The following is a 25052-nucleotide window of genomic DNA, read 5'->3' on the forward strand; positions in this document are numbered from 1 at the left end:
ACACGATTCACAGACTCCACGGGAAAAACAAAAGAAGGGAAAAAGAATGTGATTTGAGACGTTTCTGTATTACTCTATAGGGGAGGTAAGGCCACTGAAAAGACTCCAGATGTTTCCCCGTTGTGGGATTACTTGGCTATATATTCAGGCGGTGTTCATGAAATCTGACGCAGAGATATCTTAACACATACCCCATATCTATTGCCCATGATGAACGTGTGACGTGAGCCTTTCTAACCTTCTTTAGAAAGGAAAGGTTACCAGATATAGCGAGTTATTACCACTCATTCATTATGCTCTTTAACTGCAAATTCATCTCAATGATCTTGATGAATCTGGTAAAAATGTTAGCCTTTATTGTTGATAACATTTGGTATGTATAGTTTTCATATTTTTATGTCATATCAATAGATTGAATACCCATATATATAAGTAACGTATGTGTTGTGTTCTCTGCCACACTAACCGCTCCTCCGTCTCCCAGGGCCAGAAGCTGGGTGCCGGCCTCAGCATGCAGACCCTCAGTCCGCCAGTCGCCCTTCACTGTGGCGGCTCCGACCATCGAGGTAAGTCCAAACGCCTCTCTCTCTCTCTCTCTCTCTCTCTCTCTCTCTCTCTCTCTCTCTCTCTCTCTCTCTCTCTCTCTGACCATGACTCTTCCTTGCCACCCTCCCCTACACCACCTTCCTCAGAATCCCTCTCTCTGTTCAGTCATGGCCACATCACCACCAGTCAGACGTGTTTAGAATCATATTTTGTAATTTTGTTTTTTGCCCACACGACTGGCACTCAGTGGTGAGCTGTACTACCGGGTGTACAATATTTACGTGTAACCTTATCATGAAAGATCTGAACTGATGATCGAAAGGGAAGCTAAAAAAGGAAGAGACGCAACACAGTATAAACAAGATATGTAAAGAACAAAATGTTGTTGAAGGAAAAGAACACAGACTGTGAACTCCGACGCGAACGAGAGACGAAACATATGACCCCAACATATAACAAATACATGACAGAATGATAATATACGAGGAACGAAGGAGAAACAAATAACATACGGCCATATATCACACGAGTACAGTAAGTTTAATGGATTACAACCAATACATTATACCTCAGGTGTATACGTCATTATCATCATACGGGAACTTCAGAATACCTGAGGTCCACATGCGTTGCTGAATGTGTGTGTTGTAGTGAGGGAATGACATACAAGCATTATGTTGGTACACACATACGCTCTCTCTCTCTCTCTCTCTCTCTCTCTCTCTCTCTCTCTCTCTCTCTCTCTCTCTCTCTCTCTCTCTCTCTCTCTCTCTCTCTCTCTCTCTCTCTCTCTCATGGAAACACATACACGCACATAAGCACACAAACACAAGCACAGAAACAAAGGATTTCGAAATCTCAACGAAGGAAATGTCCCCCACCGTTGCCATTAAAACGCATTAGTTGTAAACACGATACATCGTATACACCATACGTAGCCATCCTATACACCATACGTAGCCATCCTATACACTATACGTAGCCATCGTATACACCATACGTAGCCATCGTATACACCATACGTAGCCATCGTATACACCATACGTAGCCATCGTATACACCATACGTAGCCATCGTATACACCATACGTAGCCATCCTATACACCATACGTAGCCATCCTATACACTATACGTAGCCATCCTATACACCATACGTAGCCATCGTATGCACTATACGTAGCCATCGTATGCATCATGTATAGCCATGGCTACCAATGCCAGCACAAACAGAACCATTTACATAACCATTTGCAACACTGCCTGCTCCTGCCCCCTCGCCTCGGGGGTAAACAATCATTTACAGTTTATGTAAACGATGCAAGTGTTTGAATTGCCGTGTGTGTGTGTGTGTGTGTGTGTGTGTGTGTGTGTGTGTGTGTGTAAGACCCATTTGTAACGCATGTGTTTGAGGTTGTGTACGTCCCCCAGACATTTAAGCTCCTCCAGACAGACATACCTGAGTTTCCCCCAGCCACACCTGGGCTGCTCCCAGACAAACACGCCTAAGCCTTCCCCAGACACCCCTGAGCCATCCCCCAGACACACACCCCAGAGCCATCCCCCAGACACACACCCCTGAGCCATCCCCTGACAATACAATCCACTTCAGGAATCCACCTCCTCTATTGTGTTCAAGAATACAGTAGATTAATAAAACATATCATTACAGTAATACAGTTAATACCACTGGATAAATACAACAGAAATGATGAACTCCCTTAATCAAAATGGCAGCAACATGAGATTTCAAACACATTTTTCATGTGAACTCTGTGAGGGGCATCACCCAGCCACCCGAGCGTCAGGTAAGTAACCTCTTTCACCAAACATAGACTCTGTACGTAACATTTCGTTCTAACAGATTAACTCGTATCTAAAGGATATCTCATAAAACTTAGACCACATTTATCACAGATAACATCAACGTGTATTTCGTAAATTTCTCTGACCGGACCAGTTATCAGATAAATATCTGAAACAATTTCATGTTCAACCAAACTTTTTTTCTTTTTTTGAGAATGATTTGCGAACCATTTGATATATTTGGTGTGGTCTTGTAACCTGGAGGTCTGCAGGTCCGTCCAATACCCAGGTTAAGGTTATTGCCTTCTGTCTACCTGGACGTGGACGTCGCTCCCAATATATGTCTCTGTCTGGCTAAAGCTGTCTAGCTTTCCTTACACGGGTACCTCCTCCCCAGTACATGTGTACGGGTACCTCCCCACTGTTTATGTGCGGGTACCTCCTCACTGCGTATGTACGGGTACCTCCTCACTGCGTATGTACGGGTACCTCCCCACTGCGTATGTACGGGTACCTCCCCACTGCGTATGTACGGGTACCTCCCCACTGCGTATGTACTGGTACCTCCCCACTGCGTATGTACGGGTACCTCCCCACTGCGTATGTACGGGTACCTCCCCACTGCGTATGTACGGGTACCTCCCCGCTGCGTATGTACGGGTACCTCCCCACTGCTTGTGTACGGGTACCTCCCCACTGCGTATGTACGGGTACCTTCCCACTGCGTATGTACGGGTACGTACCCAGTACGTGTGTATGCCCACTGATGATTCAACCATTAAGACTTGTATTTTCTGTATTCATTTCGCATGATCATCAAAAATATGTATAGTGAGGAGCCCATGTAGTGAACCTGGTGACGTGGTACATTGTGTCTTCTCCCATGCTAGAGTGATATAGGTCTCTTCCCTTTAAATGAATTATATTCTTTATAATAAAGGTTCATAAGGTTCAGAACACAGGAATGGGGGTTTACTTGATAATATCATTACTCAAGAGATGATCTGTTCCGATGATTCTCTCACACTGACACTTTCGACCATAATCAGGCAGAGGAGGAGGAGGTAATATTCCGGAACCAGGAATTATATACTCTGGTTTAAAGAGATGGAACCATAAACCACGGCCTCTGATATGCCTTCCAACACCCCAGGTAGAGATCCTAAACCAGTGGTGTTATAGAACACATTGTATGAGACGCTGCTAACGTATGGAGATCTGTACTTAGATATTCCTGAATATCTTGACGAAGCAGACGAAAGAGAAAATGACGATATCAGGCCATCTTGCCTGATACAGTTTCCTACATATACATGTCTTTTTTAGATCATTTCCTCAAGGGATCTGGAATGACACTCATTCATTCCTCTCCGACACACGATCAAGTACGTCATGATCGTCCAGAGAACATGTGTACACTGGCCATCCACGTTCAGCACAGTACAGCAGGACCCCAGCTGGTCAGAACGGACATACTGAGTCACCTTCGCCATGGAACAAAGGCAAGCCTGTGATCCGTCGCATTCGTGATGACCAGACACATCCAGGCAGGATGCGCACACCTCCAGGATATTTGACAATATCGAGGCTAAATTCACAGGGATGTGGCCCCTGGAACGGTAGGAGTTCACAGTGACTTCTTCACTGAGAGATGCAGGACGCTTAGGCCGAAGGACGTCACCAACAGCTTGTAAAAGACGGACAACTGAGCACAAGTGCTCAAGGTGGATGGTGCTCACCCCGGGAGCCAGTAATGTATGAGGAGTGTTTAGCATTGATGCCGTGGAGACCTGAGGGGGCAGACGCTCGGCCTGACCCCTGACCTCAGGATTCTTGTACCATCTGTCCTCTTAGAATTGACCCAAAAAAATGTCCATTTCGTTTCATGCAAGAAAATCTCGTTGTATGACGTGTTGCTTCGTCTGAAGCTTTCGTACGAGGAGTGCTGAACTGTGGAGGGCGACTAGAGTTACCTACCTTTAATACAGCAGGATTCAGTCGTTGTGAGGGGTGGTGTATTTCAGAATATATCTGTGAATTCTTCACTTCGAAGATTTCTACCTCGACGTAAATGTAACGCAGCGAGACCTCCACCTCCTCTTCCTCCTCAGGTTTACATGATTCCTGGAGATGGTGACCGATGGGAGAAGGTCGTGTGGGCTCATTAAAACCCGTATTCAATCTATTTCATGACCCAGGGATTTGATAGGTCCTTCGCCAGCGGCATCAGTAAGAGGAAACGATGGTCGTTACCCACAGGTTTTGCTCCCGGGGGAAAAAAGAATGGTCGAGGTTTACATTGATGGTATATGGATGTTGGAAAATGAAATTTGTTGTGTCAAAAGAATCTCGTTGAGTTCACGACCTGATGCAGCACTCTCGGGTTTGCCAGGTAAATGACTCGTCCCCATCACTGTGATTCGCCCACGGGGAAATTCCGTTTCTCGTCAGGTCGTCCTCAGGTAATGTATCCTTCGTCCTCCTCACAGACGAAGACCTGAAGTCTGTTGTTTATCGAAGCCAGACACTACTTCTGGAGTCTTCACGTGGGAGAACTACCCTACCGGGAGACGATTTAAGTTTGTTATCATCTCATAAGCTTAGCAAAGATTAAAGTTGGACGATGGAAGGAAAGCAGGAGGTAATGGATGAATGCAAGAAGGTTGGGGAGAGTAGATGAATGAAAGAAGGTTAGGGAGAGTAGATGAATGAAGGAAGGTTAATGGAGGAGTGGATGAATGCGATGCATTCAATTTCATCCCACAAACAGAAGTACCGAATAATCTTAACCCCAAAAAGAATTCCACTTCGTCGTTTCCTATCACCATTTTCTGTCGAGTTAATGGAATACGTGGAGACAGTGAAGTCGTTGTCACTTGTTATCGTCCGTTATTGGTTGCTGCCTCGTTATTGGGAACAGATAATAGTCATGACCTGGTCTACGACGCGGGTGGATGCGGTCGAGGTGAACCTCAGGGAAGATTGGCCTCTGCGTTCTATTCTCGTCGAGTCTCACTGATTGAACAGTCTTGTAGACGGACTGTTGTGTAGACAGAGGTAAAGCATTAGCCTCCGGGACCTTGTAGGGCTCCTGGGCTCCTGGTAGGGTCGTGACGCTGATTCTATCTTCTTGTTGTTAATATTTTTTCTCATGCATTTCTTTCTTCACTGGAAGTACTTTCCATGACGGCAATGTCTGTGTAGTGAGGTGGTATAAAGGGTTGGGTAACGTGGTGCTTAGGTCGTACAGAAAGGGTTGTGTTAATGACAGACATACGGCCTCCAGATGAATGGCGTTACAGACGCAGACACAGACAGCCATTGTCACAGACGTGCAGACAACCTCCAGGCCAACGAGGTAGCACAACCTCAGGTTTGTATGAGCAAACGTTAACTGGTCTGTCGTGATCAAGTGTCTGGTGATGGCTGGTGCTGGGGCTGAGAGAGAGAGAGAGAGAGAGAGAGAGAGAGAGAGAGAGAGAGAGAGAGAGAGAGAGAGAGAGAGAGAGAGAGAGAGAGAGAGAACTTACGATAACATTACATTATGTCTCTCTCCTTAGCTTAGGTATGTCTGCAGATCCGCGGGCTGGCCTGGCTGCCACAAGGACATTGACCACCATCCACCCTGTTCAAAACACTATGAACTTTAAGCTCAGGCAACTCTACACTGTCTTTGTCCCACTCTGGAAACATTGGCTCTCCCACAATAGGAACAGCTGCACCATTAAGCCAAACTTTTACCAAAGTTTTCACTAAGAAACACGAGCACATCTGATATTTGAACCAAGGAGAGGAAAGGAATAAGAGCCGTCCCCTTCCTGTGGGAGTTGTTGGAGAGTTTGTGAACAGTATGGAACTGTGAGCCAGATGAGGTCCTCGAGGGGTAGGGTGTTTGGTGGCACAGACTGGGAGAAACTTGTCCATAAGTTTGGCCATTGTTGAGTGAGGTGGAGGCGTGGCCTGGCTGTAGTAATATGATAGTGAATAGTTTCCGTTTGTTGTAGGGACAGCGTAACGTACTCAGCATCCAGTGGATTGAAATTATCGAATGAGTTACTTTCATTATTGATGGCGTTGTTGATCAAATCCAGAGAATACTGACTGATTTGTGGAAACTTTCCTACAGTGAACGTGTTTTCTTGTGGTTTCTTCTGTAGTACATTGTGGGATCCTTAGCCTGATAGTCCGTATACATGATTCATGCATTTTAAAGTAATTCTGATAGATTTTTATTACATATTTTGTGGCTGAGTTCGCGTTTTCAGTTCGCATTCTGCAACGTTGTATTCGGTGTTTAGATTCGTGGTTTGTAGAATGGTGTAGGATCTCTGGTTCTGTGTTTTGTTCGATTTTAGAGACGTGGGTTATTCAATTTCTTAAGAATTATTCTACATCATATGTAAGAGTATTTTATATGATTTAGCTCGTAAGGTCTTTCGTGTTTTAGGGAATTTCATTCAATGTGCGCTGCGTAATGATATGTCTGGTTTTTACTTCTTATTACGACGGTAAGACACTTGAAGCAAAATGGTACGACTCTTGAGCTCGACGGTTCGAATCTTGAGCACAACAGCTTGTGTGGGGACCCTGATGCCATATCCTGTCTATTTTCCAAGTTGATTATAGACTCCTGTGTGTAGAGTCACACAAGTCCTAGGTCCAGGTCATGTAGAGCTCCAGGAGGAGGTCAGCGACCGACCCAACCTCTCCAGACCCGCCCTGCATGGCGACCAGCAGCTGATGTTCCTCCAGGAACTCCTCCACGTACCTAGAGATCGAGGTGTCCAGGACCTTGGCTGTGACTGACAGTAGTGGGATGTGTTGGGCCATCCCTCGCCTGTGTCGTCTTGCCTTGTCTCTTCTTCACAGGGAGGACGTGGGCCTCTTTTCGCATGGCAGGCCAACTGTGTTGGAAGAACAGAGACTTGGGTTGATCAGTGGCCTCAGCCAGTTTACAGCACCTCTGCCTCTCTCTCCCTCACTAGTAGTGTTAACTATGGACATAATGTGTGTGCGAGAGCTTCGTGGATGGCGTCGAACTTCCATTATCTCTCTTCCCAGCAAAGTGTAATGTAAGAAGCCCTGCTTTTCTCTATTACAGGCAGCAGAAATACCATCTTGTGTGGTTACAGGAGGAGCTTTATCGTTTGGCGAGTATCTATGGCAGTGTTACCGGACTCCGCCTGCTTGTGGTTACACCGCGAGTGAAAGGTTACCTTCGACGGGGTTGTATCATCGTCGTACACTCTCGTCGAAGACCATTTCACTCCAAAGGAGTCCATTCCCTCTCACTACTACTGATTGTAGCGTCGCTTTAAAGCTGCAGGAACACCTAGAGAAGGGGTCCCTGGGCTCGTAATAACAATGATAAAGATGATAACAGTAATAATGATAATACATAACCGGGAACTACCTTGACGACGCCGTAAAAACGTTTGAGCCAGCATCACCTGACCTCATCTTCCTGCAAACGTTGTTGACCTGCCACTGGGCAGATGACCCAATCCTTGAGTCTCCACACCTTACCTGCTGTCAATCCTGTGAGGGTTCTTCTGATACAAGATAACCGCCGACCTTTCCTCCTGCCCTCGTGTCCTGGACGTGTGTCCGACATCTGAGTCTACTGGACGGTGGTGACCAAACCCAGGCTCGGGGGTGAGGGGCGTCATGCCATACCTGCGTTGCGTAGCCAGGTACCGGTGAGCGGAGGCTGCATTCTGACTGCTGACGTCCCCTTCAAGCAAAGCCTCCCCGTTGGCGTTAGTCTGATCCGATCGAAGCGAATGCCGCGCGGTGCGGATGGATTCCCTCCTCCCTCGCGGTCGGCTGGAGTAGCCAGTGAGGTGCGAATCGCTGCTTGTGGCCGCTGGATCCAATATATCCAAAACGCCATGATGGGTGACCGAAATATCTACCATAGTTACCCGCGCGTTGCCGTCGGTGGAGGAATGTTCCCCGGCTCTCCCGCGACTTGTGGCCGACGTGCACTCACAGAGCAGAAAGCTATGCGTCAGTCTCACCGAGGTTGATAGACAGAGGTGTGTAGGGTGGTTGATAGGATGCTGAGAGATCTGCCCCTCACTCGCTGTTGCTAGGATGGTGGAAGCCAGACCCCGGTGACGGACCTGAGTGCTCAGGCTCAGTGCTCAGGCCTCAAGCATGTGGGTAATGTGATCCCCGTACAAGAGGGAGGAAGCCTCACTGAGCTGATTAAGAGGCCAGTCTGGAGAAGACGTTGCCGTGCCATCATATTTCTCAACTGTTTCTTGCTCCTCATTTTGTTCATCTCTCAATTTCTTATCAAGTCGAAGTCCTCGAACTCATTAGCATGTCTAAGACCCTCGAGGATGACGGTACGACCCTCGAGGATGACGATACGACCCTTGAGGTCAAAGCGCGACCAATGAGGACGACAACACGATCCTTAAGCACGTTAATACGACGAGTAACCTAAGCCATAAGTGTAGTGCCCGTTACGTTCAAAGGTCGTACCTTCTGACCTTGAACTTGAACGATGGTAAATCCATCATCAGCCGAGCTTGAACCTGCGAGAAGGTACACCTCACACCTCACACCTCACACAGGAAGCCTTACATCATGTGGTATTATACTCATCCATCATGAGTCTCCTTCACTGATTCATATCAGTGAATTTCCACAGTCACTGCTGCAGGCTGACTCACTGGGACTCCGCTTATCACTTCACACCCGCCCACCAAATGAGTGAGTACCTCATTAACATCATAAAAAACGCAATGCCCGTCCCCCTCCGGAAATGAAATAGAGGTCATGAAGTGTTCACACTACGTGTCTAATGATGATTTATTCACGTTTAAGACAAGTAAAAAACCAGGTTCCAGCGTGATATAAACTCAAGTAAGTTTTTTGATGCAGCCTGTGTTTCTCTGTAAGTAAATGATGATTATAAAGAAACGTTCAATGTACGTATCATTTTGTGTACGTGTGTCTCCTACACCGTGTGGTGTGGACGGCCATGACCTGAGGTGTAGTGGGTACGTACATGCACCTGGACACTTGTATAATGTTTATATTTTCACTGGAGTGTTCACCTTTATGTATTAGCTGGCCCTCCGACATGTGGGGCTGTAGTTGTTAGTTAGCTGACCTGATGCTCTGTGGAGTTGTGTTTGTTAGTTGTTGACCTGATGCTCTGTGGAATTCAGTACACATGTAATGCCACTGAGCTATACGTATATCCCTATCGATAGGTATTCAGAACATACCATTCAACTGGCAGAGAGACTGGCCAGTCCTCTGGGGAGATAAGGGATTGGGGAGCAGAAGGATGAGCTGGAAAATTAGATGTGGAGGTTATATGTGATTATGAATAGGATTTGATGTCTTTCTGTACCTCCGTAATGTGGGGCAATGTTGCAAAGGTTTTGCTCACTCAGGACGAGTAGCGTTGCAAACTTTTCCTTGAAGTTTCTCCCTTGTGTGTTTGTGTTGACTGCTTAATCCTTCGTTTGTGTGTCACTCAAGCTTTATTTATTTTACTTTCTTTCATACTCTCTCTCTCTCTCTCTCTCTCTCTCTCTCTCTCTCTCTCTCTCTCTCTCTCTCTCTCTCTCTCTCTCTCTCTCTCTCTCTCTCAGATCTTCCTTCATATGTATCAAGTAATCCACTAAGTCGTAATAAACCTGGTAACGTTGGGTTTGAAGACTACTGCTTGTGGTTGTGCGTACATGATGTCTACTTGCCATGATTAATGAAGGATAAATGAAGAACTGCTTCATACACGAACAACGGAGCATAAATATATCATACAATGATTCATTCCTTTCATTCTATAATGTATAATATTTCATTATTTGAGAGAATCTTGATCAAATGTAACCATCTGAATACTGTAATCTAACAAACAAACCTACTGGCATGAAGGTAACAGTAATGCAGTCACTTGTTCAACAATAATGCGTACGATTCTTCCGTTCAGACGACTGGCAGCAAAAGCCGACCGGCCGTTAGTTAACTGCGGTGCCGGGAATACGATCAAACACTTAGGCTTATGTTGCTCAATATGGAACCATCGAAGGCGACCCTCAGGCTGGCGTGGTGCCAGACATGAAAGAGATCAACCAAAGATTAAAACCCTTATAATAACCCAGAAATTTCCATGGGATGAAACAGGATTAATCACAAAATATATATATAAACGGCACCTTATCATAGTGAGTGTATCTTTATCTCGTTGTAGATGTTGTCGTACAGGACTGTGTGTCTGTTGTCATGAATGAAGCGTTTGGTCCACGTTCGACCAGGCGCTCCTGTATTAGCCGGGACTCTTGGCCCGTTGCCCGTGCGGTGAAGTGATTGTCTGGTGACGAGGCTATGTAAACAATAGGGCGGGTCGTACACCCCTGGAGCTGAGGAGGTATTGTGTGGCGCGGGAGGGAGGGAGGGAGGAGGCGACGCTGTCTTCGTCAGTCTTGCCCTCCCATTCACCCGAGGCCTTTGATGCTCTGGAATGAAGAGGCCGTCCAGTCTGCACCTCTTGCCCGAATTGGTACATTCTTGCCCGGTGTTGAGCCTTGTGAAGACCTCTCTCTCTCTCTCTCTCTCTCTCTCTCTCTCTCTCTCTCTCTCTCTCTCTCTCTCTCTCTCTCTCTCTCTCTCTCTCTCTCTCTCTCTCTCTCTCTCTCTCTCTCTCTCTCTCGCTAACAGATTTCTTATATTTCTTTGAGTAAATATGGTTATAAATCTATCTCGACTGTAAATCATTTTCAGGAATATAAGGCGAGACAATGAAGGAAATATATGAGACCAGTTACTTACAGTAAGGTTGACAGAGTTAAACACTAATTTCGTGTGGACTCCACTACGGGAGGTATAGACCACCGTGGGTGTGGTGTGGACCATGGAGGTGGCCACTAGGTGTAGTATAGGCCATGGAAGTGGCCACTGGGTGTGGTGTGGGCCATGAGGGTGGCCACTAGGTGTCGTGAAGGCTATGGGGGTGGCCACTGGGTGTGGTGTGGGCCATGAGGGTGGCCACTGGGTGTAGCGTAAGCCATGGGGGTGGCCACTGGGTGTGGTGTGGACCATGGGGGTGGCCACTTGTAAGCCATGGGGTGGCCACTGGGTGTAGTGTAAGCCATGGGGGTGGCCAGTGGGTGTGGTGTGGGCCATGGGGGTGGCCAGTGGGTGTGGTGTGGGCCATGGGGGTGGCCACTGGGTATGGTGTGGGCCATGGGGGTGGCCATTGGGTGTGGTGTGGACCATGGGGATGGCCAGTGTGTGCAGCGTGGGCTGGGGACGACTGGTTGATGTGCCTGTGAGGTTGTCAGGACCACACGAGACTCCCCACGGTGACTCATTATTCTGTGCCGCTGCTTCTCAACTGCTCCTCATCCAGCTCTCTCCAAGAGGCTGCCCTCAGTGTGTGTGTGTGTGTGTGTGTGTGTGTGTGTGTGTGTGTGTGTGTGTGTCGTCAAGTTTGTGTGTGTCGTCAAGTTTGTGTGTTTATAGGCAGCCATTCGATCACTGGTTCTGTTATCCTTCTTGATCCGAAACAGTTTCATTCGGAGTATTCCGTTCGCATCAGCTTAATGGACGTTAGGATTTCCCATAATGGTTTTACATTAAAGCTTCTCAGTAAGGGGCTTTGATGGGCTGCAGCGCAGCACAGCCAGCGGTATTTACCAGGTCTGGAGTCAAAGAAGCGATTACAGAACTGTTTACATATGAGTGAAAATGAATGATTCACACCAGTCTAAGAGAATCCTCGTAAGTGAAGCTGATTCACAAATTTCTGTGAAGCCGCAGTGGACGTTCATGTGGTGTTTGCTATTCAGAAAATGAAAGGAAGGTACCTCACTTGACATTAATGCCTTTGATGAAAAAGATGGAATTTCAAATGGAATTTGATGTCCAAACATCGTATTGATTAGGTCACACTTGGGTCTCGTCTGTCATCATGTAATACAGTTTTTCGTCTTATGCAGTCATGCTGTTTCGCACGTGTTCTTGTGTCTGTTCCGCTTGTGCTTTGAAGTTCTTGATGATGGCCTTTCTTGCTCAGTGGAGCCCCACGTCCTCTGATGCCGTCTGATATATGTTGTGTTGGTGCCTTGTATTTCCCTAATGATGGTACGTGTGATTGCGTTTGAAGGCAGTGATGTTCTGCTTGCTTTGTGGGCGTTCTACCTCTCCTAATGGTCCTGGTGGCGCCGTGCTTGCGGTGGTGCTTGCCATGGTAAGTGAGGGGAGCCCACCTTCACCCTCCAGCGCGGAGGACAGTGATGGATGCATGATGTCTTCTTAGTCGTGGTGGTCTTGATGGATAGTAGGGCTGGGTGGCTGAGGACTCGGGTGGGGGCCGGACCGAAAGCTGAGGGCTGGGATAAAGGGTAAGGTGGGAGTTGAGGGCTGGGATAAGGGGTAAGGTGGGAGCTGAGGGCTGGGATAAGGGGTAAGGTGGGAGCTGGCCAGGGTGAGTGAGGGACGGAAGACGGCCTTCGTGTTCAAGGATCATAACGTCCTTTTCGAGGGTCACATCCTCTATGCTCAAGGGTCACCATGTCGTGCTCAAGGGTCGTCCCGTCGTGCTCAGTGGGTGTACCTCTGATGTTTTGTTTTTTACGTTGGAGTCTCCAGTCACGGACATAAGGCCACATCAAGGCCGGGACCTTAATGGATATACAGAGAGGTTAATGAAAAGAAAAAAGAAGCGACGAACTTTGGAGGAAGTGAGAATCTTGTCTTCTGAAATGTGCCAGGTCATAGTTGTAGGGAAAGACATGAAAATTTAGAAATTTCCAAAGCTTCGAGGTGTAGGGAAAGATACAGATAACAAAACGGCCCACCCTTGAATTGGTAGCTGCCTCACAGTATTCATGTACCAGATCTGCTGGCTAGGAATTGCATGGTCTAGCCAATGATGGAAGCACACAAATAGCCAGCTTTAGAGAGCTACAGCCAAAGTAATACCTGTGGAAGAGGGAAAGTGAGGGAACACTACAGCAGGAAGGACAGAGTGACAGAAGTTGTAAGCAAAGCCCTTCGCTAAATACCAGAAAGATCTATCAGGAGATGATGAGGAGAGTTTGTCACGCTTCCTCTGAATAAAGGAACGTTTTGCCTCACGGATAACATAGTTACAGTGACTACGTGCAGTGGTACATGCTGAGTGTTAGAACCTTTCATGATGTATTTCGATTTTAGAACCATTCAAGGATCATTCCAGTGTGCGCAGGAAGTTATGAGAGATTAACCCATTCGTCCATCACAGGTTTATAGTCCTTGAAGTCTGTTCTTCTTAGCCTATATTTTGATATTTATTGATTACTTGTGTTGCAGATGTTTCATGGCCTTTTCTTATCCCAAAAGCTCAGGGACCGATTCGGTGAGGTCGTTTACCTTTGGAATATCAAAGTTAAAATCGGCCTTGATGGATCATGATAGAGATGGGGAAATAATGAAGTTTTCACTTTAAGAGGATCAGTCTGAAAACATTTTACTGAGACCTTCTGCTTTCTGAGAGAGAGAGAGAGAGAGAGAGAGAGAGAGAGAGAGAGAGAGAGAGAGAGAGAGAGAGAGAGAGAGAGAGAGAGGATAAAAAAAAGAATGAGTAAGAGAAAGATAGAGTGAAGATATGAGACAGAAAAAATAAGAAAAGAAAGAAAAGGAGAAAGGAAAGAATATACATATATATATATATATATATATATATATATATATATATATATATATATTTACGAACAAAGTGCATATGAACGCGCACCTCTATGGAACATACAAACCTCCAGCAGCCAGGATCGAACCCGGGACCCCTGTGCAACAGGCGGGATCGCTACCGCTAGGCTATGATCGCCCTTAATAGGGAAATGACTATTCGAATACTATGCACTCGAATACCCTTCGTCTCGCGTTGGTAAAATGCTATCTCCTGGCTGTGTGAGCCTGATGGGAAAAGACCGGTGTAGACTCCGTTGCTCACCAACGTGAGATGAAGGGTATTCGAGTACATAGTACTCGAATAGTCATTTCCCTATTAGGGGGCGATCATGGCTTAGATAGAGCGCTTTCACCTGTTGCACAGGGGTCCCGGGTTCGATCCTGGCTGTTGTAGGTTTGTATGATATATATATATATATATATATATATATATATGCATCTTTTTTTTATTTGTATAGTGAAATGTGGGTTGCATTACCCGTGGACTTTTCTCCTTTTCTTTAACAAGAGAGTTCCTAACACGACTGTGTGGTACCCGTTTCTGGCCGTTGTACTGTACTCTGTTATAACGACCAAATTTACATCAGTATATCCCAGCACGGATGTATTACTAAAAATACTTTTAGCAAAGTATGATATTTAATAATTTTGACAAATTATATTTAAATTATTTTGGATCATGCTAGGATAATTATATTTATCTTTAAAAGTGACATTAACAATTATGATTAAGATTACATTAAGTGGACTGAATAAAAAAGATAACAGAGATAAAGATAGTAAGGATTACTTGTATCAGTATTAACAGTAAGATAACAAAGATAACCATGATGGCATTAAGATAACTAGAGTAAATCTAATCACTAAGACGACACAAAGATAACTTAAGTAATTCCTATGATTACATTTATCCAAATATAACCTAAATTATTTTTTATTCCAGTGATCGACCGAACCAGCTCGACCCGGGAGGCTGACCCCACAGGTCAGATCTTCAAGCGAGGTCACGTCTACCACGGGGTATACTTCCCCACGCTCACCAACAGGTATATACACGTAATGAATATACTTCCCCACACTAAGTCACAGGGAGGTGAGTGTTACCGGACTCCGCCTATTTGTGGATTTCACCGTGAGAGAGAGAGAGAGAGGAGAGAGAGAGAGAGAGAGAGAGAGAGAGAGAGAGAGAGAGAGAGAGAGAGAGAGAGAGAGAGAGAGAGAGGCCACCTTCGTCGAGGCTGTCCCGTCCTCGTCCGAGGACGGGAAGGAGTACAGTCTCGTCGAGAACTTTTTTCTTTACTGGACAGGAATCCATCGTTTCCCTATTTTTAATTGTAGCGCAGTCTCGAAGCTGCAGGATCCTCGTAAAAGAGGTTGCTGGTCATGTATGGTAATTAGTGTTGCCATCCTCACAGCTGCTGCACAGCTGACTGTTGCCGTCTCTCCCGCACAGCTTCAGGGACCAGCAGCTGGAGCTCGCCTTCCAGCGGTACTCACACAGACAGCGGCAGAAGTCGCTCATCATGGTGAACGGCGTCGACCTCGCCCTCAAGGTCGTCCTCCTCGTCATCGTCCTCGCCCAGGAGGGCGACAACAAGGCCACGGTGAGTGCCGAGAGAGGGAGAGAGAGAGAGAGAGAGAGAGAGAGAGAGAGAGAGAGAGAGAGAGAGAGAGAGAGAGAGAGAGAGAGAGCGGAGGAATGGTATGAACCAGTAGGGCGAGCCGTCTGGTTGATGATGACCCAAGGATCACTAACGAGAATTGCTATCAAGGTTAGGATGAAGTATATCACTAAACGTAAACACACATCCTTCCTCGTCCTCACAATGAGGCAGACAGCCCTCCCTCACCTTACAGTGAGGCATTGATCTTCTCCCTGACCTCACAGTGAGACTTTCCCCGCAACTTACAGTGAGACATAGATATTTTTCCTCACCTCACAGTGAGGAAATAAGTCTTTCCCCTCATTTCACTGTGAGTCATAGGTCTTTTCCCACTCACCCTTCAGTGAGGCATAGGTCTTTTCCCCTCACCTCTCAGTAAGGTATAGATCCGTCCTTTTCCTCACAATAAGGCAGCATCCCTTTCTTCACCTCACAGAGCGACAGAGATTCTCTCTAACCTCATAAAAAGATGCGAGTCCGTTCTCTGTCTGGCAGTGAGACATTTTTCCCTTCTTCTCCTCACAGTGAGACATAGACCTTCTACCTCATTCTCCACCTCACAGCAGATCTCCCTCGTCCTCGCCCATGCCTCACCTTCGGAGTACCAACGCCACAAAGGTCTCCCTCATAACATGAGGGTCGCCACACTCATCGATTCTCATCATCTTTGATGTGCCTACAATAACAGCTTTTGATCCCAGCATCAGCTTTTAGATAGTGCGACGTATGTAATAATTATGATAATGAATAAATCAATTTCGATGAGAATATATATATATATATATATATATATATATATATATATATATATATATATATATATATTATATGAGACAGCTTAACTTCGTTTTAGTATTGTTGTGTAAAGGTTAAGGAAAGACTCGCTGTTTGTAGATATTTTACACGACCGTGATGTAAATTGATTGCTAAGAAATTTCGTTTCCACTTTTACAGGTAGGATTATGTAGACTTTACGGGTAGTGTTGTGGGCAGGCTAGTTGTACAGAGTTGTAAGTTAGGACGACATCCCCTGGGAGACACACACACACACCGACGTCTCTCCCGTAGGAACCTGAGGTTGTGGCACCACTTGACCCATGCTCTCCGTAGGATCCTCATTCGCCACCTTCATCATTGGTCTCTTAATGTCTCCCCTGTTGCCATCTCTTTGTCTGGACCACTGAAGACCTTCATGTCACCCCAAGTTGCCGTCCCTGTGTGAGGGGATTTCCTTCACGTCCCTCCTATCGTCATTTTTTCGTCAGGACTCATTCATATGAAGGGGTTGTCCTGAGAAGTCCCGGGAGGTATAGCAGTAATCCTTCACTCACACAGGGACTGCAAGACGTCCCTCAGTGTTTAGTCACTTATTTTCAGTTCCTGATCGGCAGATATATACTATAAACAACACATACCTTTTATGCTCCTAAAGAAAAGATATTTGCACCTAGTTCACCTCGCGAATTTCATCTTTGTCTTTCTTCTGTGAAATATTTCACGATTGTATATCAAATGTCGAAAAATTGTTCCCCTTTAGTTTGCAGAGCGTTCTTCGCCGTCTCAAAATATATTATATTTGCCGCCAAACTTATCCAGTGGCCTGACATGTTCCTATAAATTACCTGACAACTTCAGAGAAATATTCTACGATGAGTGTGACGCCTCAGGAGGGTTGGGTGGCCTCCATCACCAGCGTAAGGACCACTCTCCTGGTCTTTATTTCGTGTATGTAATGTTACATAGGTACGATGTGCCTGGAGTTGAGGAAGCTCTTCATGGAACGACACGCCACCTGCAAGACAAAAGAAAATATCCAGTCATTACTTCATTATCTTCTTCACTCCGTATCTCTGAAGCTCCAGAGAGACATCTTCCCCGCCTTTCCAACCGACATCGTCTCTCCCAGCTGAGCGTAGGACGACGCTTGAACCTGGAACAACGGAGCAGCGCTTGCGACAGCAGTGATGCCGGCCGGTGATCCTGTTGAGTAACCCAGAGGCAATCTGATCAACGCTAACGTCTTTCTAAAGCAAATTTAGAGCTTATGGATAAGCGACCTAGTGCTCCTCCTGGTTCCATTGGCTGTTAAGTCCCTGTTGCTCTGTTCTTGTTATCGTCCACGATGCCTCTGGAAACCGTTTGGCGAGTGTTTTCCAGGTCTGGATGGATGGTGTCATTCGCAGTCCAGCACGGAGCAGATGGATGTTTGATTGCAGACGAGGGGACTGAAGTGGACTACCGCTCCTCTGCTTGTTGTTTCTCCCTTCAGCCAGTGTTTCACATTTTGTTTCGTGAAAGTTGTTTCATGAAGTTGCGCTGTGTGTTGTGGGAGATTGTTTCAAAGTCTTTCACAGGTGACTGCTGGGAGGGTGTATGAAGGCGTCTCATATTGTGTAGCGAGAGAGCGTTTCACAGTGCGTATTAGGAGAGGGTTTCACAGTGTTTCGAACTGCATACTGAGAGAGTGTTCCAAGGTGCTTCACAGTATTTACTGATTGTGTTAATATGTACGGGACGAGATGAGGAACTGTCTCTCGGTAATAACTTAATTTCATCAGTTCTGTTCACAGGACAATTACTACTTTGTGTTGGCATTTGTTTTGCCTTGTGTTGGTCACTGGTTGAGGTACGGCCGGTGTTGTGGCTACAGAGTGAGGGAGCTCCGACGTTGTTTGCATTTTAAGCTCCATGAATCATGAATTACTTCAGATCGGGAAGGGTGACCAGACCTTCCTGGTGAACCACTTTACAACGAAAGCCACTCCTGCTGATTGGGCGGTAACCGTCTCTGCTTTAAGCAGATTCTCGACCTTTCAGTCTACAGTGTATGCGCGACGCCCAGCCCCCTCACTCCTGCTTATGTCTACTGAGCCGCTGCCACACGTGGCCATGATTGCTCTTGTACCGAGACCCGTCTTGTGAGTCTCCAGGTGCCACTGATAACCACATTCCCTTGAGACTACTCCATGTCCTGAGGTTGTCTTCAGACCCACCCACCCTCACACCTGCTGTGACGTCATATTATCGCCTGTGCCTGGGGCAGGGTTGCCCCCCAAGGGGTGCTCTGTAATTCCACCACTTAACACAGTTCACATATTCAGTCTCTCATTAGCATTTGATCCATCTTGAAAAACACAAATGGTCAAGAAACTTGGAGTTCTGTTCCAGAGTACTTAACGGGGTCGAGTTTAAAGCAGTTCGCCTTACTAACTCTTCCCGAAACTTGACCTACTTATATCCTACGCCTCTGTATATTCTCTTTCCTTCGTATGTAGATATTACTTCGTTTTCTGCTCCCTTACACTGGCTGTTTGTGTGTGCCCACCATTAGCTAGATCATTATAATGTTCGACGGGCCACTCTGTCACATGATCATTGTGTAGCCGTTGGCAACTCATGAGTGGACCGTTTTGATGTGTGTTTCCTTCCTTACACCTCTGAACTGGAACTCTTTAAACGCTAACCTAAAAGCTACCACATAACCCTTTATAAAAACCAGGCCTTCAACCTCCTCAGACATTTTTGGGAGTATTCTTCTTTCCTTTTTTTGTTCTCCATTTCTGTAGTCCTGTTTTATGTTGTGCTCGACTTCCGTGACCCGATCCTTCGAAGTAAAAATACCTCCGGCACCTGAGGAGGATCAGTTTGCTTCCTGCTTCACAAGGTATCAGCACTCCTTGAAGAACAGCCAGGTCAACGCTCATGACTTCCTGCTCCCCACCGCACCTCAGCTGCATCCTACTTTTTGAGGGAGGATGTCAGGGTGGTGGATGGAAGGTAGTCAGGTTGGAGAACAGGAGGACGTCAGGGTGTAGAGTAAGAGGATGATGTCAGGGTGTAAAGTAGGAGGATGTCAAGGTGGTGGATGGGAGGACATCAGGACCTGGAGTGGATGATGGATGTTATCTGTACCGGGGAGTCTCCTCGCCACCACTACACCACCTGTCGGCAGCTGGGAGAATCTCACTACCTGACGGAACTCCAACATCACCACCAAATAACAACGCCTAATCTGTTCTCCTCATCTGCGACAACGTTCACACTCCCAGCAGCTGAGAGGACCTGGCCAGGAGCTGATGGAAACCTCACTGCCAACAGGTAATAAGATCTGTACGTCTTACTACAGGTTCCCTCCCTAAGCTGACGAGGACCCTAATAGCCAGGAAATTAATCCGAAGGATAAGCCATTGAACAACGACGGTGCAGGGAGCAACGAGTGTCCGGGCCTGTCTGTCCCCCTACGATCAACTACCTCCCCTTCGTCACTCCTGATGTGGGAAGGGTGGAAATGTACGACATGGGACCTCTGATGTGGTGTACAGAGGAGCTAAAGTTCTCAATATTTATGTTATCTTGAAGGTAATCATCTACCCAGTGGGGTGGAAGACGTATGGATAAGCTTAGGATAACAGTGTTGTTGTTATCTTGCAGGTGTGTACGGTGAAGCTAACGTTCTCTATGTTATCTTGCAGATGTGCACGGTGAAGCTAACGTTCTCTCTGTTATCTTGCAGGTGTGCACGGTGAAGCTAACGTTCTCTATGTTATCTTACAGGTGATCGTCTACTCCGTGGGTTGGATGGTTGTAAATGTGATCCTGTGTGTGTTATCTTGGTGGCGATGCTTCGCCAACAATTACCTGCACTGGGGCGCCCTGGGGACATGGCTGGTCCTCAACATACAAGGTAAGCCAGTGTTGCATCTAGTGTTGAGGAGTGTTGCTTGAGGCAGGTGTTTCCATCATGGATGATAAGTGTTGCGAGGTAAGCTCTCCCAGAGCAATACTGTTCCTGTAACTTTACTCAATCGAATTTTGAAGGAAGGATTGAAGGAAGGATTGACTGCTATGGGGATTGTTAAGTTCGGTATTGTGAAGGAAATATTTGAAGGAATTATTGAAGGAAATATTTGAAGGAATTATTGAAGGAAATATTTGAGGGAATTATTGAAGGAAATATTTGAAGGAATTATTGAAGGAAATATTTGAGGGAATTATTGAAGGGGATATTTGAAGGAATTATTGAAGGGGATATTGAAGGTGTTCCGATTGTTGACCTTTTCAAAAACGAAGGAAGTTTTTCGTGGACTGAAGCAATGTTGTTATCGTACTGTGATTAAGTGAGGTAGTTAGCGCCCACGTAACTACCTCATCGTTTAAGAGTTCTTCCCATTGAGTTCTGAAGTCAAGGTTACAAGATTTTTTTTAACCCCTTGAACCAAGCACGACTGTACGACCCCTGAGCACTACGATGCGACCTCTGAGCACGACAGTAAGACCCCTGAGCACGACAGTACGACCCCTGAGCACGACGGTACGACCTGTCAGTAATATAACTTGGCCTTTAACCTGATATTTGAGGGTTAGATCAAAAGCCAGACCATCATACCCAAGGGTCGTACCGTCGCGCTCAGGGGTCGTACCGTCGTGCTCAGGGGTCGTACCGTCGTGGCCAGGAGTCGTACAGCCGTGCCTTAAAAGGAAAGTTAACGCCAACGTCATTTCCGGTACGTAAGACAGAAAAAGAAGAAAAAAAGAACATGAAAAAAGGAAAATAATTGCTAAAAGGAAAAGGAAAATGGAAATCTGTGTTAGCGCGGGGGGGCGGAAGCCATCACGAGCTGGGTTTTCTTGCAGATGATGAAGACGTGAAAACCTCTTTAGCTAAGGAGATTGGCAGATGATGCCGTCGACTGTTACGGAAAATTCATAAGGTATATATATATATTTTTTTTTCCTCTGATGGTTGAATGTGATGAAAGCCATTTTTCCAGGGAGATAATGTCATTCTTTTTTTTTTTTTTTCCTGCCTCACGTGTTTCCCCTGGTGATGAACATTGGCAGGAGGAAGGACGATTTTCCTGAGGAAAATTAGAGGCAGAATATTTCTTCCAAAACTTCATTAAGAAGGAAAATTAGAATATATAACCTTATCCGAAGGAGAAAATCCAGAATTTTTTTTCCTTTTTTTTTGGTTGTTGAATATTATTATACCTTTCTTAATCAGGGAATTTCATAATGTCTCTTATTCTCTTCGTAATGTAATTCTGAAAAGGTTTAACCCACCTTTACGTATTCCTTTTGTACCCGCTACCTCTTGCTGGCATACCTTTAACCTCATTCACTTTTTATGGTAGTTATCACCTGTCAGAACTTTAGAGTTTGTGAGGCATAAGGTCATCATGACCAGGTCGTTGTGGAAATGTTGTTAACTACCCTCGTGTCGTTTTCCCTTCTGCCTAAGAAACATACCAACGCAAAAACCTGATAAGCCATGAATTTTATAAATCAAGATCTGAGATGATTTAAACTCTAGAAGACTAGAGCGAAGAAAGTCCGGGTTCTAGACGACGAGAGTCTAGATATTCCAGCCTCTGTAGGACTAGAAACAAGATAACCCAGCTTCTAGAAGACCATTGCCAAGATAACCTTATCTTATGCTTGAGCAAGACAGACAAGATAACCTACATTTAACTTGACCAGAGCCAAGATAATGGAGATTCTAGTTTGCCAAAGCTAAGATAATCTATCTTCTAGTTTATCATAGCTAAGATAACAAAGCATCCCATCTAATCCATCTATCAATGGTGAGGGACGCTGGAGGGAGGGAGGGAGGGAGGGAGGGAGAGGCAAGGAACCTGATCATGTGGGAGGGAGGCGACAACAGACCCGGCCAGGGTGACAAATGGAGCCGACCCTTCTGTCTGTTGATGTCTTCCTGGGTGATGATTCCTCTCTCTCTCTCTCTCTCTCTCTCTCTCTCTCTCTCTCTCTCTCTCTCTCTCTCTCTCTCTCTCTCTCTCTCTCTCTCTCTCTCTCTCTCTCTCTCTCTCTCCCTCCCGTATTCCTATACTTTTCCCCCCTCTCCTGTTGTCAGGGATCAAACGAACTTAACATTGTTTAGAGTCATTCTTTGATGGCTACAGCGAAATTCTATTGTCCGCCTCCCTGTCTCTCCCTCTCCATTTTCCTTTTTTTTCTTCTTCTTTTTCTTCCTTTTTTTGGGTCAGATGTATTCAGAGTGTCATTGGACGACTCGTTGGTGTATGATGGTAGGAACGACCACAGCAGGCGCCAGGGACAGGGGTCGTCTTCGTCGGGTCGTATCTGTTGACAGGGTCACACCGTGAGGTCACACCAGGGGTCGTGACCTGCCGAAAGGTCACGATTTAGGACGCTAATCAGGTCTTCAGGTTAAGAAAAACTCGCCATCACTTCTTCAACATGTTCCGAAGGTTCATTTTGTACACTATCCTCTTCATCCCCTTACATCAGTTATACAATAATTGGATGCGAGATAATCATATTCTTCATTAATTACGGAAGTCCTTCCGCGTGACTCGGGCTAGAAAAATGATGTTGGCAGGATGTGTTGGTAGGATGTGTTGGCAGGATGTGTTGGTAAGATGTGTTGGTAGGATGTGTTGGTAGGATGTGTTGGCAGGATGTGTTGGTAGGATGTGTTGGCAGGATGTGTTGGCAGGATGTGTTGGCAGGATGTGTTGGCAGGATATGTTGGTAGGATGTGTTGGCAGGATGTGTTGGCAGGAAGTGTTGGCAGGATGTGTTGGTAGGATGTGTTGGCAGGATGTGTTGGCAGGATGTGTTGGTAGGATGTGTTGGCAGGATGTGTTGGTAAGATGTGTTGGTAGGATGTGTTGGCAGGATGTGTTGGCAGGATGTGTTGGTAGGATGTGTTGGCAGGATGTGTTGGTAAGATGTGTTGGTAGGATGTGTTGGCAGGATGTGTTGGTAGGATGGGTGGGGAAACACTACCAGAAGAGAAGAAGAGGAATATTTCCATCCGTTGCCAAGGCTGGAAGGGAAAATATTCCTGGATCTGGAATCCAGTCGGTGATTTGTGTTCCAGAGTGAGACAATAGAGTAATTGGCAGGCACCGGCAGCAGGCGAGACCTGTAATTGGGGCGGGAGACGAGACCTGTAAAGTGAACCTGGATATTTGAGCTTGCAGATGGAGGTGGGGTTGGGACCTGTAATCGGACCTGGAGATACAACCAGTAATTGTACCTGGAGGTGTGACCTGTAATTGTGCGTTGAGATGTGACCTGTAATTATACCTGGAGACACGACCTGTGATTAGAGCTGCTTTACCGTCAGAAAAGAATGAATGACTACCTGAGGAGGGGCGGCGCCCCTGGCTCAGGACAGTGTCGAGAGGTCAGGCAGACGACCTTGCTGTATAACCTGAAATTAAAACGTTTAACGGGTTGGTGATGGGTTTAAGCTTGACCTGGTCGTGAAGAGGTGATGGCCTTGAGCTGGTAATGGGGAGGGAGGGGTTGATGAGCTGGTAATGGGGTGGGGGGGTTGATGAGCTTGAGCTGGTAATGGGGTGGGGGGGTTGATGAGCTTGAGCTGGTAATGGGGGAGGGAGGAGTTGATGATGAGGGGTTGGTCGGTTCTGTGTCGTTCGTCTGTGCAGCAAATGGTGCAAAGAGTTTTCGAGGCAGGGATTCGAACCCTCGACAGAACTGTGTCACTGATAATAAGCTACCCAGATCAAGGTATGGGTCAGGTATTTCCCATGATGAAGGGTAACGGTTTTTGACCCGGGCATCTGAGGGTTTTGTCATTGTAAAAACCAAGGCGGAGGAAGGAAGGAAGGAAAACCATAGCTTGACATAGGATGACTAACACATTTAACCTTACACGTATCAATCATATACAACCTGGAATATAGTAGTGACCTGATACACCCAGACCAGAACAACCATAACAACCTGTACCATCGTTACCACTTCTGTTATAAATTGATCTAATTCAGACGAACATTTTTGGTACAGACGAACATTTTTGGTACAGACGAACATTTCTGATTCAGACTAACATTTTTGAATGCCTTGCTGTAGATGAACTGGTCGAACCTTACTAAGACTGAACTAAGCTGAACCAACCTTTACGTAACTTCACCCAAAACTAACCTAACCTACGTTGTTACCTAACCTCGCCCAAATTAATCAAACATAGCATTAAACATTATATTGATAACATTTACGTTATGTTTGCTTGTCAACATTGTAATTCCTATTGAAAAAAAAAAAGTGGTGGTGGTGCCTGGTGGTCGAGGGGGGGGAGGGGGGGGAGCTGATGGTGGGGAGGGGGGAGAGGATGAGGGGGGCAGGGGAGGGGAGGGGAGGGGAGCAGGGGATTGGGGAGGTGAGGGGGGGGAGGTTCCAGCCCCGGGATTTCTGAATCAGTCGAACACAAACACAGACACGAACTTCCACAGTCGTTTGTAATTAACAGGCGAGCTCTCCCCGAAATTGAAATTCAGTCCGTCCCACATCAGAGTTTAATTAGATTTTTAATTGGTTAATCTTGTG

The 25052-nt window shown here is 46.1% G+C and overlaps 1 protein-coding gene across 2 annotated transcripts in view; it reads left to right on the top strand.

The window, feature by feature from the left end:
• LOC139755317 (adenylate cyclase type 8-like) overlaps nucleotides 1-25052 on the top strand; it is a 357275-nt gene that overhangs the window by 174619 nt on the left and 157604 nt on the right. For both annotated transcript variants that reach the window (XM_071673448.1, XM_071673449.1), the window contains exons 4-7: nucleotides 485-566; nucleotides 14990-15092; nucleotides 15500-15650; nucleotides 20265-20394. In XM_071673448.1, coding sequence (XP_071529549.1) covers nucleotides 485-566; nucleotides 14990-15092; nucleotides 15500-15650; nucleotides 20265-20394 — 466 coding nt within the window. The remainder of the gene's footprint in view (nucleotides 1-484; nucleotides 567-14989; nucleotides 15093-15499; nucleotides 15651-20264; nucleotides 20395-25052) is intronic.

This window comes from Panulirus ornatus, chromosome 19 (genome assembly GCF_036320965.1).
Source record: "Panulirus ornatus isolate Po-2019 chromosome 19, ASM3632096v1, whole genome shotgun sequence".
Classification (NCBI taxonomy): domain Eukaryota; kingdom Metazoa; phylum Arthropoda; class Malacostraca; order Decapoda; family Palinuridae; genus Panulirus; species Panulirus ornatus.